General features: G+C 51.9%; 1 protein-coding gene across 1 annotated transcript; it reads right to left on the bottom strand.

The window, feature by feature from the left end:
- Positions 1 to 3,021: 3,021 nt before the first annotated feature.
- On the bottom strand, positions 3,022 to 17,901 carry SH3TC2 (SH3 domain and tetratricopeptide repeats 2). The gene is made up of 18 exons (XM_034066892.1): positions 17,847 to 17,901; positions 16,800 to 16,929; positions 15,581 to 15,687; positions 15,202 to 15,329; positions 14,650 to 14,755; positions 14,154 to 14,297; positions 13,830 to 14,031; positions 13,165 to 13,238; positions 12,190 to 12,385; positions 11,016 to 11,152; positions 10,862 to 10,903; positions 9,058 to 10,761; positions 8,772 to 8,952; positions 7,297 to 7,447; positions 6,400 to 6,522; positions 5,717 to 5,867; positions 4,881 to 5,077; positions 3,022 to 4,533 (listed from the first exon to the last, which is right to left on the bottom strand). Exons 1-18 carry the CDS (start codon positions 17,899 to 17,901, stop codon positions 4,342 to 4,344), a joined length of 4,020 nt encoding a protein of 1,339 aa, XP_033922783.1. The 3' UTR covers positions 3,022 to 4,341.
- Positions 17,902 to 19,071: the final 1,170 nt, after the last annotated feature.

Raw genomic sequence — 19,071 nt, 5'->3', positions numbered from 1 at the left:
GTGCAGACATAGCCCTCTATTTCAGCACACACAGATGGGCTGCATTGCCCTGCTGCCCACCTTAACATAGTGTAGGGAAGGGAAATTTTGTGTAAGCACATGCAGATACAGTCAGTGACTCTTGGCTGTTGCTCAGGCTCCCAGCATCCACCTCTGATGCGCCTTCTGGCATACATATTTATGATCTCAATTATCACTGAACAAAACCCCAGGTTGCTGTGAAAATAAATGACTTTTAATCTAAATTGCCCAGTTTACATACTTCACTCACCTCTGCTTAGCACAACAGCTGGTGTTTACCAACTTTCCATTACTATTCCAAACAACACAAGAAGATACGGGCTGGAGAGGACCAGCCGGCTGCCTCTGAGATGAGCTCAGGTTTACCTCTGCCTCAGACTCACTGCTCTTCCACATCACTGATGAGCTTCCAGCAGGAGCAAGCTGAGCCAGAGAGCAGCCCCTACCAAAGGCCAGGGTTGATAGAGATGGATAGATGATGTGACATCCATGGACACCAGCTGTAAAACCTGGGCACTGAGCTCTAAAGCAGCTCTGCACAGCCACAGTGTGGTTTTAGCAGGGGTGGTGCAGCAGCATCAGCTTGTGGTTGATTGCTCTGGTTAAAGGAAAGCCCAGGTGTGGGACTTTGAGATGGGTGAAGTGGATGGTAAGGAAGTAAGGAAGGACTCTCCATCCAGCCCAGCCTCTGTCCAGCACAGACACAGTGAAGATTCACTGCACTGTTCAGTGAAGGAATGATGAAAGATGTCTGCTGATAGTCATTATTGTTGTCTTTCTGCAGGGAAGACTAGTCTCCATGTAAACCCAAATAAGTGCAGCTATCTCTACACTTCTGTTCACGTCTGTATTTATAGTTATCAGCACTTCCTTTTCCCTAACGCCTTGGGAGGCTCACACCGGAGCTGAGACAATCCAAGAATTATTCTTATCATGGTATTTCCACTGTATGAGAATGAGCATATGTTAAAGAAATCCAGTCCCTCTTTATTCCAGGCCTTAAATGTCCCTCCTGAAGCATTGAATAAAAATGGGATTAGAGTGCCAGCAATTGCTCTATGGTCAGCTTACATCAGGACTGGTAGTATTGGGGCTTGGACAGTTGCACTGGTGAAGGATTGGAGTGAGATGGGTCAGCACCAGGTCCAGACACTGATACCCAGATGCAGCAAAGCAGTGAGGTTCCTACAGCACCATTCACTCTTTGGAAGTGTTGGAAACGAAGGTGCTCCTTCGGCAGCTGTGTGAAGGCATGTGCTGCTGCAAGTGGTCCACAGCAGTCCTATTTCCAGTTCGGCTGGCTAAGGATGGAAGGAAAGAAAACTCCTGGGATCAGACATGGAGCTGATAGTCACAGATGGCTCATAAACCAGTCACAAGCCACAGCAAGATAATGATACCTGGGTAAGAGGAGACTTGATCCTTCCTTTTCCTTATTTCCTCCTCTGTCTGTTTGGGCTGATATAAGTGCTGGTGAAGGAGGGCTGGATACTCGTGGCCTATCCTAGGCTAAATAGCTGATGTGTTTCTACAGTCCTGCTGTTCTTGGAGCAACATCACAGCTCTGGCCAGGCTCTGCACCCTGCAGCACTTGATGCTTACATGGTCCCTGTGCTCCCTCCCTACATACACACATGGGTGCTCCCTGCTGCATCTAAAAGACAGACAGCTCCAAGCCCCAGGAATGATGGACATTATCCTTCCGCTCAGGAAGGGGTGGAGGATGATAACCCCCAGCCTGGCTGCCCCAAGACCTGACCTCTTCTGGCACGAAGTCCCCAAAGCATCTGTTTCTGTGCCCACAAAACTGCACTGGTAGCTGGAGGGAGGTTGCATCCTCACCCTCCCTTGGGCACAAGGCCCAGAGGCTGCTGCACACAACTGACTGCTCTAAGTTTCACTTTATTCCCAAGTATTATTGCAGAGCTTGATTAGCCCTGGCCACCCTGACCCCTCATTCCCCTGGGGAACATCCCAGCTTTGTCACAGCGTGTGGGAGCAGGCAGGCAGACAAGGGAGAGGGGAAATGATGTTTTATGGGATGTTCCCAAGGAGCAAGTTTCTTTTTTGAACTCCAGGCACCACAGATTTGTTTGCTGTGATTTAAAGAGGACACATTTGGTTAAAACTGATGGGCCAGAGCTACAGTCCCTGCAAATCAGAACATCACTGTTTGACTTCATGGGGCTTAACTGATTTAGACCAGCTGAGACACTGACCCTCTGTGTTTAAACAAAGCCCGCTTTTTCTCACTGGTGCTAGGCAGCATGGCCTCAGCTTTGGCTCTGGAAGGGGTATTTTAGCAGGGATGTTCTCTGCATGATTCATCCTCCACTGGACTTAACTTTGGCAAGAACCACAACAACCACTGGCAGCTGGTGTGGGTCTGGGGGCTCTGCCACAGATAGAGGCACAAGCACACAACCCGGCCAGTGGTGCAGCACCAGCCTCTACAGCCACTGGTGACAAAAGCACCACTGGGATCCCTGGGCAGAGGCAGTGTTGACCTTGAGCCTCCACTCATCACAGGCACCTAAAGAGCACTGCTGAGGAGCAGACAGGCTGGGTACTGCAGTCAAGCTTCTGCAGGGCTGGGCAGCATCCCTAAGTGAGGTGCTGGGGATGGCACTTCTCAGTCACCTGGACTGAGAACAGGCAGCCCTGTGGAGTGAGGCAGGAAGGTTCTGGGGACTGGTTCTCCCCTGAGCTTGCTGTGTTCTAAATGGGTCGAACATTTACCTTCTCTGTGCTCAGGGCTGAAGCTCCCCAAACAGCACTGCAGGAATGCTTGATAAACAAGCAGTAAGCTATTCATTGCCCCAGTGATGGATGCCTCGCAGGGATTAGAGGGGGAAAATGAAGTCAGCGTTTGCAAAGAGCAGTGAGGAAATGAATGTTCCGCATTCTGCATTTCCAAGCAGGGGACCTCGGCAGGGAGATGGAAGGACTGGGAGCTGGGTATCCTTGGGAAGCCCTCACTGGGCCACTGGTTGTCAGAGCAAAGAGATGAGCTGGAAAAACTGCTCGTTCTTCACTTGGCACCAGTCAAGACTGAAAAACGAAGTCAGCCTTAGCCAGGAAGCAGCACTTGCCCACACGAGGCTGCAAACGTGGGCAGTTATTGCTCTCTGGTGGTGAGATGGGCTATGGAGGAGAGCTGCTGCTGCTCCTCCTGCTTTCAGAAGGCACCTCGGTGCCTCCTGTTCCTCCTGCTTGCTCCGCAGAGGAGTTTTTGCTTCTCTCCAGCCATGTAGGTCAGGGCACTTGAAGGCAGTTTGCTTGCTGCCTGCAGGCTGCTGGCTCCTCCTGGGGCTGGCAATGGCCCATGCAAAGGCTCTGCAGCTGCCTCTCCCCAACAGAAGTTCCCTGTGTCCCATCAGCAGCCCTGCCCAGGGGCGGGATGTGTGCCACGCAGCATCATCAAGTCCAGCTGTTAACCCAGCACTAAGTCCACCACTAAACCATGTCCCCAGGTGTCACATCTACATCTTTTAAATACACATTTATCTTTTCAGTACCTCCAGGGGTGGTGGCTGCACAGCTCCCTGGGCACCTCGGGCCAGTGCTCTTTTGCCATGCAGGACCCACATTGTGCTCATGCTTTAGATGCTGAAAGCACACATGGGCTGTGGGGCACAAGAGGCCACCACAGCTGCTCCAACATCGCTGCTGAGCTGAATGGCAGGGTTGGAGTGAGGGTGAGCTCTACCTGCCCCTGAGCTGCTGCCCACCTGCAGCCAGGGCTTGCCCACAGCCCCTTTCACTTCTGTTTTCCCTAATTCTGCCTCTCACTGCCACAAGCTTTGGTGGTGCTTTGTGCCAAAGAGGTCCAAGGCTTTACAGAGGTATGGGTCACAGACCTGTGCAGAGCAGACAGGACAGAGAACAGGTAGGAATAAATAAAGGAGTTGCTATTCAGGTTAAAACACATTTGGGTTGGGCTGAGCTGCCCATGGGACCTGAGGTGTGTGTGGCAGCTGGTACATGGCAGCACTTTCCTGTCCCCACCCAGGCAGGGCACCCACACTCCAATTGCCATCTGTTGCTCATCCCTACTGCACTGCAGATGCCAGCACTGCTGCCGGGTCCCCATCCTGCCCAGATGCCCAGCCTTGATGTACATCCCTGCTCCTGGAAAATGAGGGCAGGGTCCCAAGCACTTCACCCCTTGTCTGTCGGGGACAGGAAGACCAAACACTGTGGCTCCTTACGATGCGGTGCTCCCTGGGGCCGGTTGTCCTGCAGAGCACGTGGACCCGTGCCAGTGGCACAGCACGATGCTGTGTGACAGCTCACATGGAGTCCCCAGGCTGTGGTCGGTCAGACGACATGGCCACCTTCACTCAGCCACCGGGGCCGGAACGTGGCACAGCCCTCTGTGCCCTCAGGTCCCTGCAGGGCACCGGGGATGTCACCCAGCTTGGCGTGGATGAGGCCCTGCAGCCCCTGGTCTCCCAGCTCAGTCGCAGCAGCGAGGGCCAGGAGGAAGTAGGCTGCTGCATCCTGTTCATCCTAATGGTAAAGGACAGGGTGGGCGTTAGGAAGTGGTTTAATTGAGGGTCACAGGGAATAAGGGAGCTGGAGTAGAGCCCAGTGGTTCCAGGCAGAACATGGTGACATCTGACTTCATTGATATGGGGCTCCATACAGCCACAGCCAAGTGCCAGCACCTCTTTCCAAATTGCTTTTTCCCCTTCAAAACCTGGCTGTGTCAGCATTGTGTGCATGCATTCTAAAGCTGCAGATAGGATGGAGAGTCACAGGATGCAGCTGCCTACATGTGCAGATGTAATACTCTTACCTCCAGCTCTCTGTCAAGATCAGAGTGCTCAACACAGCATCATGGAAAAGCTTCCTACCTTCAGTTTGTGCAGGGTCAGGTTGCCAAGGTGGCAATACACCTTGCAGTAGTACAGGGCCTCTCCAGAGCACTGCAGCAAGGGGGGACGCAAGGCAAGGGTCTTCAGGTAGCAATCTTCTGCCATCTCATACATATGCAGGAAATAGTACACAGTAGCCAGGCGGTGGAATGCAACCAGCTCTTGTAATTGATCTCCTGGAAAAGAGTTGCTGATACAGTCACCCTGCAACAGCTCACCACACATCCCGTGCTGAGCTGCTTGGGGGTGCATTTGCTCAACAGCCTGAGGTATGGGTATCTTCCTAAGGAGACACTGTGTTAGTAGGTGGTTCAGAGAAAACAGAGCCATGGGCAGGGGTGCCGATACCAACACTGGACAGATTGTGCATGGAGTAAATCATTCAACCAGGGGATATCTTTGGTGCTGCAAAGGGGCTATTTACAAGACTGGCTCCATCTCAGACATTTATGCTGGCGTTTTGCCCATTCAAACTATTTCTGTAATGGGAAGGGATGAGTTTATCAGAAAAGCCAGGGCAGAGAGGAACTGTTCAGTCCTGTGCCTTCACCAGACTTCCTGTGCTCCGGTGTAGCAACAACCCTTTGCTCAGGCAGTCCCAACACCACCATGGCAAAGCACTCCCATGTGGCTGTCATGCAGCTTAAAAAGGGAAGCAGTATTAAAAAGATGTTACCAGTTAGGATAAGAGTAGGTCCAGCAGTCTCCTGAGAGCAGGAGATCCCCCTTTCACATGCACGATGTTCCCATGCAGAAAGACAACCGTGTCTGCAGGGAACAGCAGTCCCCGTGCCCTGTGTGTGTGCATCACTCACCGACCCTGATGCTCAGCCTGGCTGCCAGTGTGGCAAACTCCAGAGCCTTCTCGTAGCCCTGCAGCCTGATCTGCAGCTCTGTCAGCTTATTGAACAGCCGCAGCTCTGTCTTGGAGGCCTTCAGTTTTCTGGCCAAGGGCACAGCACCTCCCTGAGGAGAGAGGACAGTGAGTCCAGGCTGTTCTTGGAGGTATTGGTACAGCACTGCCCGCAGAGGGGTGATAGAGCAGCAGGACATGGAACAAGTGCTTGACACAGTGGACAGATGATGGAGGGGTTGAGTACTGCAGGTTCCGGTCCTAGCTCCTTCTTTCCCTTGAAAATAGGTTTCATATCCCAGAGCGTGGCTCTCAAAACCTGAGCCTCACATCTCTGCCCTTCCTCAGATGCCTGATATTCTGACCCTGAGCATGCCCCCAGGAGCAACCAGCTCACACCTAACAGTGCCAGGGTTTGTAATGTAAGGATCCCGCTACCACCCCCTAGATGATCTCTGGGGTGAGCTAAAGCCAAAGTGTCTGTGCTCCAGGCTTCCCCCCCTACAGCAGTTTGCACTCTGGCATATCCAGAACCATCCCGGCCCTCTCCATCCCTCCAGCCTGTCTGCACAGTGCTGCAGCCAGCCCAGAGGCCAAGCTCCCCACAGCCACCACAAGGACAGAAATGCCTGGGGGGATCAGTACCCTGTAAAACTCCACTGCTCTCTCTCTGTTTCGACTGCCATTAAAAAAGGTATCACCTGCTTTTTCATAAAGGTCCATGGCCAAGGAGATGTTCTCCACTTTCAGAGCAGTCTGAATGGCTGCCTACAAGGAAAATGGACCAGAGTGAGTCTTGGAAAGAGGTATCTGAACATAGAAATTTGTGTGATTAAACAAAACCAATCCATCATAAACATGAGCCCCAGTGCTCCAAACAGCAGGGAAACAGGTTGGCCAGCAGACACATATGGGTAGCTGGGTAACAGAGTGAGGACTCAAAGCACCTTCTATGTGTGTCTAGGCTGATGCTTTTCTCAATACCCTAGCACAGTTCAGCCTCAGCAGACTCAACCAGCTTTCTGCTCTGCTGACTCTGGGCACTTGAAAGGATTTCCCATCTTTTAATAGAAGCTGCTCCCTGAATGAAGGAGCCCTAAGATTTTATGACCTGCTATTCCATTATCAGCTCAGCTGATAAAATAGAGATAGAGATGGAAAGAAACCAGTAGGCTACTACAAGAAGTCTCCAAGCACTTCCCCGGCATCTTACCCCTTATCTATCTGTGTTTCAATGGGAGCCGGTACCTGGCACCTCCAGCTTCCTTTGGCACTCCTACATCACTTTCTCACTCAATAAACTCACAGACTCTCACCCAAAAATCCTCTAAACCCAGTGTATGAAGGCAAGATAGGAAATTTAGTGCTAGATAGCACATGAGTGTAAGGCAACAGCTCCTCCTTCCAGCAGCAGGTTTACACTGCTCATAAGAACTTTCTCTTCCTGGTCTTGCAGCTGGAAAAGTCTCTTGCTAAGGAGCTATGACGGGAATGCAGCTAGACAGGATGGGTATAGGACTGCTTCAGCCACCTCCTCTATACCTGAAAGTACATTTCCACCAGCTCATCTTCCTGCATAAGATAGTAGAGCCTTCCTGCCTGCAGCCAGGCCTCTGCTGCTTTCGCAGTCTCCTCAAGGTCAATGAAGATCCTTAGACTCTGTTTGGTGCAGTCCAGGGACTGTCTCAGAGCCCTGTGATGGAAACAGGGAAAAATCCGTTATAGGGAAACCAGAGGACACCTCCAGCAATGAGCCGCAGAGCTACAACACCTCTCCATTGGCACTCCTGTCTTCTGCAGCTGCCAAAGGTTAGAGACAAAAGGACAGCTCTGAGCAAGGTAAAACTGTGAGAGTCTCCATGCTTTGGTGCATGTGTGCGTTATCATCTGGCAGCCTTAGACCAGCCCAGGATCCCAGTGCTCAGCACAGCATCAAGGTAGCTCCCAAAGGTGCTGCTCCCCACCTCTGCTTGTTTAATCTGATAAAGGGTTAGGGTTAGGGTTAAGGGTTAGGGTTTTGCCCACATCATCTGCAAACCTTCTTTGTCCCCTGCACTAAGCCCCAAAGTTACTCCCAGTTATAAGTCAGGGAGTGTGTGCACCTAAGTTTTCCACACATCATCTGGCACCCAAGCCCACATCCCTACCTAGTGCCTCTCCCTCGGTGCAGCAGAAGAGGAACATCTGTGGCTACATGTGCAAGAGCTCAGAGCCCCTTTCCAAGCCCTTGGTCACTGGAGGACATGGGGACAAGCAGCAGGACAGGCCAGCAGGTTGGACACACTGCCTGCAGAAGGCAGCTGTGGCCAAGGGAGCACTGGGCACTGCCCAGGGCATGTTTGTTTGCTTGGTGTCTCGCCTGCTGGTAACTGGGCTCCAGCTGTCCTTGGAGCCCAGGGAATGGGCGCTTTGTGATCTTAAATAGCATCATTCACATGACAGGCGTCTGCTTCCTAAATACCTTCCCTCTGCACTCACTGTGACCTAGCAAGGCAAGGTTAACTTCCAAGTTAGTGACAGCCCCTGCTCATTTGTCCTTCTGGAACATGGGAGCTAGCTCCACTATTTGACACATTTGCCTTCAAAGACTGAAGAAAGTCTGTGGTCTGTCCAAGTCTCCTTCTCTCCCCTCCCACCTAATCTAATCAGTCACCTGCATGTGTCAAACAGGAGATTGAAAGGTGAATTGATACAGGGTCTGAAGTACCTCCCTGGGGAAAATACTTCAGCAGATAGGAAAGGCAGACTCAGCAGCTGGAGGCTGAAGCCAGACTTATTCAAATAACAGATAAGGAACCTATTTTTACTGGTGAATAGTGGTTAATCACTGGAAAAAGCCTCCAAAGGAAGTGATGAATTCCCTGTTGCTGGGTCCCCTCTGATCAAGGCTGGATGTCTCTCTGGAAAACTGTGTTTGGCCAGAACCCAGTTCTGTTGTGGCTAACAGCCACTGCTCCTGCTTTGAGTGAGCACGGACCCTGCTCTAGCAGCACCTAGCAGCCACAGACAGGACTTACTCAGGTGTGCCCAAAGCCTGGTAGAGCTGGCTGAGGGTCTGCCAGACGTTGCCTTCCAGCTCCCTGTCCTGCAACTGCTGTGCCAAAGATACCCAGTGCTCATGGTAGGTGATGCTGGCCTGGAGATTGGGGGACACTTTGCTGTAGAAATGGCAGAGAGACTCAGTGATGTGAAGCTGACCTGCATGGTACAGGGAAGGGAAAAGGACAGGTCAGGGGACTGCATTAGGGTGCTGCACACAGAGCTGAACGCTGCCTTGGTTCCCACCAGCACGGCTGTACTCACTCCTCGCGTTATGCCACTTCAGGGCAAAAACCAACGCCAGTTCATAACAGAGTTTGCCATCCTCCATCCTCTGCCTGTTCACCATGGCCTGTGCTAGCCACAGCAGCACCCGCACCAACTCCATCTCCAGGTCTTCACTGCCCTGGAGCTCAGCGTAAAGCTGAGCCGACTGGAGCAGGTAGAGCTCAGAGAGCTGGTTCGCCCCATGTGAAAGGGTCAGCTGTCCCAGGTTAGCCAGGGCAATAGCCTGGTTCCTCTTGTTCCCGGTCTCCTTGGCTTTGTGCAGGGCCCGGAGATAGTTCTCTGCAGCCTTTTGTACCTGCCCTTCTCCTTTGAGGGCAATGGCCAGGAGATTGTGCACCGCTCCACCCTGAGTCATGCTGTCTGTCCCATGCAGAGAGCGCAGGAGCTGCCACATGATGTCTGCAGCAGGTCCTGGCTGGCTGTGCAGGAGATACATCCATCCAAGTGACAGAGAAGACTCAAAAGCCTCCTCCTCTCCCATCAGTCTACTGACAGTTACAGCCATGGCTGCGTAGCAAACCGCCCCATCCAACACACCATGCTGGAGGTACATTCTGGACAAGATGGTACACAGCGTCCTCTGGATGGGCACTGCTCTGCTCTCACCAGAGAAACGCAGTGCTTGCTTGAGATAGAAACAGGCCAGTGCTGGGATGCTGCTCCTCTCCAGCTGGCTTCCCAGGAGTTTGGAAGTATTTTGGAGGATAAAGCCAGCTCTCCAAGTGGGTGTCGGTGTCCCTTTGATGCCAGTGGGAACAAACAGCCTGGCGGAGGCCAGTGCAATATTTGGCAAATACTTCTTGTCGTACAGGTAGCTCAAGATGGGGGTGGCATCCAGTGGCATAGAACTGGTGTCCGGGCTGACTAAAGTGGTGGCAAGACACTGAAGATGCTCGGTAAAGGGCAGCACCTCATCATTTTTGCCCAGTTGTAGGAAGAGTTTGACAATAAGGAAGCAGACCCTTGCCTCCAAGGGAGCATTACCCACAGCAATGGCTTCCCTCAGGATGTACATCATAACCTCCAGCTCGTTCTCAGAGCTGAAAGGGCGGCCAGGCAGGCAGACAAGCAAGGCCACCATTTTTCCCAGCAGGGAGGAGAACTTGTGCTTCATGTTCTGCTTCAAGTAGATGGAGGCAAGGTTCACATGCAATGCAGCCAACAGCGGCAGGTCCCCAAAACCCCTGTCCAGGACGCTCATGGCTTCCTCAAAGTAGACTCGAGCCTGAGAGAACTTGACCTTTTTGATGCAAAGTTTACCCAAGAGGAAACAGAGCCTGACATGAGCCCAGACTGAATGAGTTCTCTTGGCCCAGTTCCTGGACGCCTCAAGGTACAAGATCAGTTCATCCTCATCGGAGAAACCATAGAAAGTGGAGTTGAGAAAGGAAAAACTGAGGTCATAGAGGCTTTGAAAACTGGGCATGTAACTGTCTTGGTTAAGGAAGGTCAATATGGGGTCAAAGACATCAGCGTCTTCCATATGTCCAGCATTCAAGTCAATGAAGAACTTGGGATCATCAAAATCATCCAGCTTCTCCAGGAGAACATCTTCCAGTGTATGAGGGGCTGATTCACTCCCTGGGCTAGACAGCTCAGAGGTGCTATTGGTAGCCAATTCATTTATTTCCTCCCAGGACTGGAGTAGCTGAATATCTTTACAGCCACGGAGAACAGCCTCTGGAAGGGACAGGCATCACAGTGAGAGTTCTCCCATGTCAAAAGTCACCCTCAAAAGTCATCATAAAAGCATCCCATTATGTCCCTTCCACATACGCACCTGACGGCACTTTCGGGAACATGGCTGTATGTTCAAAACCATCTACACAAAGAGACAAACAGAAAACAAAAAGCAAGGAGCTCTCTAGGCACTGCCCAGCACTGCTCCCATGGGCAGCCATATGGCTGGATATGTAAGGAGAGGGGAGACTCACCCAGCCGGTACACAGAGGTGATGTCCATGCGTGCCAGGTCACTGAGGAGGGTGGTGAAGTGCTGCTCACCACCATTGTAGGGGATGCACAGGAGCGGGGACTTCTCTTCCTCGCTCAGAAACACCAAGCCTTTTCCCCTAGGATGAGGCGGACATCAGGAGAAAACAGTCAATGCCTGCCTGTCTCCTGACACCACAGCTGTCCTGTAGGCTGGGCTGGGCTTTCCCACTCCTCCTCTTCCTCCCACCAGAAAAGCTCTGCTGTAGATGAATACAGTCTGGACACCTTCCTCATCAAGGCTCTCAGATTCATGTTCTCATGGAGGAACCTATGGGTATTAGAGGGAGTAACCTGATGATCTTTGTTGTCTCCAGAAGCCCTTTCTAGATTGGGGTATCCTCTGATCTCTCTGTTCTCTGTAGTACGAGAGAAAAGTGCTGAACACTTACCCTGAGTGTGCATGACCCAGGAAACCCAGCAGACCTGGCAACAGGTTTGGACCTCTTCCTCCCACATACACTCTTGGAGGAGAAGCCTTTTTGGATGGGTACTGAACCTGACCTATGTCTTTCAGCCACCAACAAAGATGAGTGCCAAGGTCATCAGCATGAGGCTGTGTCACCTTCCCTCCGTGGACAACTTCTGTCTGTGTCCTTGGGAGGGTGTTTGATTCTGCTCAGTGAGGAACTGTGCCAGCAGTTGTTTGCCTCCACCTCCCACAGAAAGCAAAGGGGCAGGAGGAAGCAAAGCAGGACTTGGTTTTCTTGGCAGTGATCGCTCTCTCCACCCTTGACACACTCACAGCTCCTCAGACAAAGCCACGAAGTCAAGAACATTTCTAGGTGGAACTGTGAAGCCAGTTTGTCTGGTACACAAATGTCCTGGGCTTCCTTACCATGAAGCCAGGCTTAGCCCAGGGCCAGATCTGTTCCCCTCCAAGAATCACCTGAGACACGTGAAATACAATTGCTTTGTCTGAGCAGAGCCTCCTGCAGCCTGTTGGCAGCAGAGCCTTTCCAAGGCTTCTGGACAGACCTCGAATGAATCCCCTGTGAAGGTCTTGCAAAGCAAATCACCTGCCCTGGACTCTCACATAGCCTTGACTTGGGACTTGGAGTCTTCCCTTCATTTTCTCCTGAGTTTAATTTAATTGACATCATAGCAGTAAACTTACAGAGGTTCGCAAGCCTCGGGACTTATGTATTGAGCTGGGACAAATCCGATGCTCCCACTGCTGAGGGATTTGCCCACAAACCATGGGAGTCCTGGAATGAAGAAGCCAATGACTTCTATGCTGTCTCCTTTGGAGAAACTCAGTTCATCCCACGCTGCTCCTCTGTGGTCCTTTGTGGCTGTGCACCTGCCTTTGACTGGGAAACCAAGGCAAAAAAAGGGCATTTCAGTGTAAGGCCACTGTTAAAACCTCCTCACTGGAGAAGACCTGGGCAAGGAGACACTGTGATTTCAGCTTGAGAAGGTTACCTCCTTGTCCCCTAAGATTTATTGTGCTCTCAGAGTCACATCTCTTCTTGAGAAGAGGATTATAATAAAAAACACAAAAGACACAGACAAAAGCCACATAGCTAAATACTGAAACCTCTGAGAGCTGCAGTATGGAAGGTGTCTGGAAACATGAAGCTTCATAGAAGCTGAACTGTCTCAGCTCTCTGCCAGGAGTGAATCTTTGGCAGTACAAATGTCCATCACACTGCATGCCAAATTCACACCTGCAGTGACTTCTCAAGTCCAACATGCACTGAATGATGCCCATGTGTGGGCAGGAACATCCTGGAGAATGGTGGGCACAGGTTTCACATGAACACTGGTGGGAGACTAACTATATAAAACTTCAGTTGTGAAAGAATTAAGGAGTGGTACAATTGCAGTAGACTAGAAAACCCAGTGGCAATAGGATATTACCAGCAGCCCTGTGTACTCTGTATTGCTCACATCTTCCTTCTAAGTGCATGCAATTTGCAAGCTCTGGTCTCCATTCAAGAGAGGCCAAAGATGCTGCTTTCCCTTAAAACATCTTGCAATGGAGTGTCATCAGATCAGATGGGTCCTTTGCATTTGTGGCCAAACCCAGGTTTGCAAGAGCTGAACCCTTCCCTGGGAAGGGCAGCTATGTTACACGGGTGTCACTCACCAATTGGCTCAGTGCTTGTCCCACTGATCTCCTGGGAGACGCCAAAACTCACAGCATAGTTCTTCAGAAACCACCTGCAAAGCAAAAGGGAACCACACTGATCCTCTCGAAGAAGCCCTGCCCTCAGGTCAGCACCAGGGATGGTCTCATGCAAGCAGGACAGATGTTCTGTCCCCTGGAAGTGCCAGAGCTGCTTTACAGCATGGCCTGTCCAGTAATTCCTTGTAATGGTGTTACTGGGCATGGGAGGCAGTTTGCATCTCACATCTGCAGCTTTACACCCCATGGTAAGAGCAGGACAAGAGGAGCTGAGGGTGTCCTTGAGGCTCATCCATGTGTCCAACATGAAGCCACACTTTGACTAGCTAAATCTTGGATTATGCCCCAGTTATTCACATGTAAATCTAAATAATCTCAGGTATGACCTAAATCAATATCATACAAGAACGATATCTGAAGTATGTCCTTGCACTGTCCCTTTAACAGGACCTGAATTGGTTCCAGTGGTTGCCTTTATGTATAATGTATATCCTCACAGAGCTTTGCAGCTCTTGACCACTGCTAGAAGCAACAGCAACTTCTCATTCCAGGCTTGGTGCCAGCTCATGCATCAGGATCAGGGAGGAATCTTGGCTTGGGCTCTGTTAATTGTCCAGTCTACTTACTGGTAAAATGGGTGAGGTATTGGCTCTAGAGCTGTCACAGGCACCAGGCCTCGCTGACCCGTCAGTAAGGACGTCCCTTCCCACTTGGACTCCTCTCCAACACTCTTCACATGGATCAGTTCGTCCTTGCAGAGCTGCAGGGCTTCCTCTCCCTCCTGCTCCTGCTGCCAGGCACCAGGAACTGCTCGGGAATAAAAGTTACCTGCAGATAGAAAGAGTCGTGCCCAGGTCAATGGTGTGAGTGCAAGACATAGCCCAGCACAGGACAACACAGCCCAGAGGAGATGCTTTTGAGGAAGTCCCTACATATGCAGTCCCTCTCACCTTCCTGCAGTAGCAGACCCATATATATGGTGGCCAAGCGATCTTCATTCACAGTAACTCTGATCACTGTGTCCTCCATCAGAGCACAGTTTAGCCAGTACTCCTGGTCAAAGAGGAGCTGCTCCAGGCAGCTGCCCACATACCCTATGAAACCAAGAGGGAAAGTAGTGTTAGCTCTCCATGGGGCAGGATGAAGTGCTCTTTGGATGTCTCCCAGCCTGCCAGCTACAACCATGCTGTGGAGCAACAGCTTCTAATTCTCTCTCCATGCCAAAAATGCAATAGAGGGATTACCCAAAAGGCATCCTCCTGGGTCTTGTTCACTGATGCAGACAGTGGTTTCATACATCTGTAGATGGACACCAAGGCTTTCTAATTAATATTCTTCATCTGTCCACCCTGTTACATCACTGGTTTTTTTGGTGACAAAGACTGTCTTCTCTAAAACTCCTCCTCACACTGTCTGTTTAGGTCTTCCACACCTTGGAAACATTACCTAAAGTCAGATACGTGGAGAACTTCCAGACTTCTTCTAGGGTTTTGAAGGTGAGGACGAACCGATCCTCCTGTGCTTGCATGCAGACCAGCCTGGCTGACAGCTCCTGAACATGGAAGATAAACAAAGATTAAGGGACAGTCCTGGGACTCTGTCAGGGGGTCTCCTTTCTTAGTGTGGGAATAATAATACCCCCTGAAATGAGACTAGGCACTCATTTATTAGTGTAGTTGAGACCGAAGCTATGCGATTTAGTTGCCTGGGGATGGTGCTGCAGTCAACAGCTCCAGGCAGCTCAGAGCCTCCAATATAAGGCTCCTGTCTTGAGGCTCAGCTTTGCATCTGCCTCTCACCTGTTACCAGTTCATCTCCCCCATCATTCTGTTTCCTTACAGAGTCCCCATGTGCAGAACGTTCCCTGCAGCAGCCTTGGACGAACTTTCTTTCTCAGCTGGGTTCGGTATCCCATTATCACATATCCCATCATCACATATCCCATCACACCAGGACCCTCCCAGTACATGCCCTGCCCTGCCAGGCTGGGACCCTTACCTTGAACAGGGCACAGACATCTCTGTCATCACTCTCTAGGGCCCACAGCTTCTTTCTGGCTGCTTCCTGCAGCTGGGAATTGAGGCACCGGGAGGAGCGGCTCTCAATGGAGAAGAAGAGCGAAATCTCTGGATAAGGAAATGTGCAGGGATAAGGGGGAGAAGGAGCTCCATGCACACAGAGCTGCCTCCCTGCAGCCAGCCCCACCAGTGCCTTCAGCCTGGTTGTGATGCTCAAACAACACAAACCCAACCCCTCATCCCCATTCAGAAGCAAAGCTGAGGAACCCAATGGATGACAGGGGGTCAGTTAACTGCAGTGCCAGGCCTTGCTGCATTCAACCACAGAGATATGGGTGATGCCAAAGGCAGCATCTTACCTTGTGGAAAGCCCTCCCTGGCAGCCAGCAGCACCAAGGGGGTGCCTGGAGAACCTTCTGCTGCCTCAGTAGCGGGGTTGCTTGGCTCTGATGCCTCAGCCTTACCTAGCAAGAGGGGCACACACAGAAGAGGCAAATTTTGTGGCAGAGGTCTAGGATATTCTACTGTTGTGGTTGAAGCCCAGCCAGTAACTCTGAACCCACGACATGTGCCTAACCACACCACCTGAGAGCAAAGCCCATGGGTTGCAATGCAGATCTGAATCTCATATCACCCTAAACTCATGCTCAAAGTTGGAGTCAAGATCCATGGGACTGATGTGTCCTAACTACATGACACACTTGATGCTGACTTACTTCCAGTGCTGGAGTAGTGCTGAAGTGAGGGGATCTTCCTTATTGCTCCTGGGACAGACCCTCCCTGAGCAGATTCGGTAGAAGGATGACCTCCTGACACAGAGTATTTTGGAGGAGGCCTCAGAGCGAGAGAGCTTCCCCAGTGCAGGACAGTTTGCTCATCAGTTTGACATTCAAAATGAGATTTTGCCCCCTGCCTACTCTGGTCAATGTCTGAAACCCAAGCTGCAGTCTCTGTGCTTCACACATCGTCAGTTATTGCCATAAAGGATTCAGGAACTGAAACTTCAGCTGGTAATTATGCTAATGAAGGCTGAGGCACATAAAATCCAGCTTGCTCTTCCCCAGCTGTATTGGCTGTGGAGGGGTAACAAGATTAAAAACCAATTTCTGTCAGTAATCAGATTGGACTTGTAAGATAAACACGTACCTGGAGATCTGGAGCTGGAACATGCAGCGGCTTTTGTAAGTCACTTCTATGACCGTAACTATACTCTACCATTGTTTTAATGAGCCAGCTTTGCAAATCACTCAAATAAACTGTTATTTGCACACAGAATTATAATCCTTGTTTATCATTAGCAGTAGGAAAGAATGGCCCAAGGCTGGACCTGTAATGAATGAGCTTTTCTTTGAAAGAAAAGGCTCTACATGTCTCAACAGCTGATCTGAGCACACTTAACAAAGGACTCCATCCAGCAACTCACATCCCTTCTACACATAGAGGAAATGGAGATGGGGAAGAAAATGAGCCGGAGGCAGAGCTAAATGTGAGCTGGCTCCTAAGGCTGGACTGGATGGGACTGCTCCATCCCTGCCTCTCTTTCCTGCATCCCGGCAGACCCTGGTGGGCAGGAGCTGGGTCCCCCTTCCCCAAGGACAGGTACCTGATGCCATGGTCTTGTCCCACCACCATTTTCCCTGGTGCTGCAGATGGTCCCAGCAGGGCAGGAGCACGGGTGAGCGGGGGCAGCAGGAGTCACACTCTTCCCCTGGGAAAGACAGGAGGTGGGGAGAAGCATTTGGATCCCCGGCAGGATACTCTCTGCCCGAGAGGTCTCCAGAGGATGTGCCAAAGGAGGAGGCAGGACAGACACTGCCGCCTGTGGCATGACAAAGCATGCTGGTGGGTCTCCACAGAGCCAGGCAGGGATGAGGACTTGCTTGGGTGAGAGGAGGGATGGGTTTCCTCCCACAGCACGCACCGATTTGGTGTTTATTTCTGTTTGGGCCAGGCTCAGAAAGGGAACTGGGAGCTGTTTCAAGAGACCAATTGCAGCTGCTGGCGAGAAGCTGTCCCCAGTCGTACCAGTGACTCATTTACCTCCCTGGTGCTGACATGTTTTGTAACGGGGGGCAGGAAACAGCCCCAGCCCGGAGCCAGGGGCAGGTCCTAGCACTCAGGGCTCTGGTGCCTGTGGCACCCGCTGGCACTCCTCTCATGGGGACACACGGCTACAGCTGCTGGCCCTGAGCCACCTGCAGCCCATTAGCACAGCCCTGTTAGATCATTTGGGCATTTCAGCATGGGAATCGCTCCTCGGGGGCTGGCTGCACCCCATGGGCTCTGCAAGCCTTGCGGTGTTGGGGTGCTCCTGGGCAGCAGTGGCAGCAGGACAGGGGTAGCAAGGGGGCTTCTGAAAAGCCAACACCATGGGAATAAACCACCCCCCTCCCTTAGTCATTCTCTCCCCTCCCTGGCCAAAGTGCCCTGCCTCATTCCCCACACACCCAAATCTAGTGACACAAGTGCCCAGCAAAAGGAGGGGACACCAGTGGCCATCTCGGGAAAGGCAGGCGAGCAGCCGAAGGGAGCCAGTGCTCAGCTCCCCAGTGGCCCCATCAGTGGTGTGAGCTTTGGAGCCACAGGTCTCGGAGTCCTGCCATGGCATCCCCAGGGACAGCTTACCTGTGCATCCCAGGGACAGGTCCTGGTGCCAGGGGATCTCAAGGCAGCAGCCCATGTGTCCAGCAGCACCCGAGCCCCAAGCTGGGGCTGGTGGAGCACTGGCAGGGGGAGTGCACTGCTCGGCACCGTGGCTCGGCCCCGGCCACAGACAATGCACAATGTGCCTTTTGAGCGGCACCGTCTGCCCGCGAGGCGGGGGCGATGGGCACAGAGCACAGAATGGCTTGGGTTAGAATCACAGCATCATAGCATCATTAGGTTGGAAAAGCCCCTTAAGACCAAGTCCAACCTTTAACCCAGCACTGCCAATATGCTAACCGCTAAACCACGACCATGTCCCTCAGTGCCACATGCACATGTCGTTTAAATGCCTCCAGGGATGGTGACTCCACCATTTCCACTTAAAGACTTTGTTCCAAGCCCCCTGCCACAGGCAGGGACACCTTCCACTGGAGCAGCTTGTTCCAAGCCCTTGTGTCCAGCCTGGCCTTGAACACTGCCAGGGATGGGGCAGCCACAGCTTCTCTGGGCACCCTGTGCCAGCACCTCAGCACCCTCACAGGGAAGAATGTTCTCTTAAATCTAATCTAAATCTCCCCTCTTTCAGTTTAAAACCATTTCCCCTTGTCATGTCACTACAGGCCCCAGTAAAAAGCCTATCTCCACCCTTCTTATAAGCCCCCTTTAGGTATTGAAAGGTTGCAGTAAGGTGTCCCTGGATCATCCTCTTCTCAGCTTTTCTTCCCAGGAGAGGGGTTCCAGCCCTCCAATCATTTTCATGGCCCTCCTCTGGATCCCCTCTGACAGGTCCATGCCTCTCTTGTGCTGGGGGCCGCAGAGCCAGATGCTGCACTCTGGGAGGGGGTCTCATCCCACCGATTGGTGTTGCTACACTGTGCTGGCCCCACCATTGCCATTAGCCTGGGCTCTTGGGAGTGTGTCACCCAGCCCACGTGGCACATTCCTGTCATTCCTTCTGCCAGCCAAGGCATGGGAAACCCCATGGTCTGCCCAAGCTTCCTGCTGGGCTCTCTGGAGAGTGTCAGCACTGATCTCCACCACCTCCTAAGGCAGCCGTGTTCCTGACTGCACTGCAAGTACCCACCTCACCTGCAGAGCTGCCCCGCTGGGGCTTGTCCAGCATCCTCCATCCAGGGCTGGCTGTTTCTGGACCACCTTCCTTCCAGCTGAGCTGCTGCTCTCCCTGTTTCACAGTGAGGGTGGC

Source organism: Melopsittacus undulatus, chromosome 10, assembly GCF_012275295.1.
Source record: "Melopsittacus undulatus isolate bMelUnd1 chromosome 10, bMelUnd1.mat.Z, whole genome shotgun sequence".
Lineage (NCBI taxonomy): Eukaryota > Metazoa > Chordata > Aves > Psittaciformes > Psittaculidae > Melopsittacus > Melopsittacus undulatus.
Note: the sequence above shows the minus strand (reverse complement) of the source record. Positions and strands in the feature narration are given on the sequence as shown.

Coding starts and splice junctions, on each gene's coding strand:
- SH3TC2 (XM_034066892.1), bottom strand. CDS start 17,901: ATGGGCTGCTGCCTTGAGATCCCCTGGCACCAGGACCTGTCCCTGGGA. Junction 12,386..13,164: donor GACAAGCACTGAGCCAATTG/GTGAGTGACACC, acceptor TTGGTTTCCCAG/TCAAAGGCAGGTGCACAGCC. Junction 4,534..4,880: donor TGACCCTGCACAAACTGAAG/GTAGGAAGCTTT, acceptor CTTTACCATTAG/GATGAACAGGATGCAGCAGC.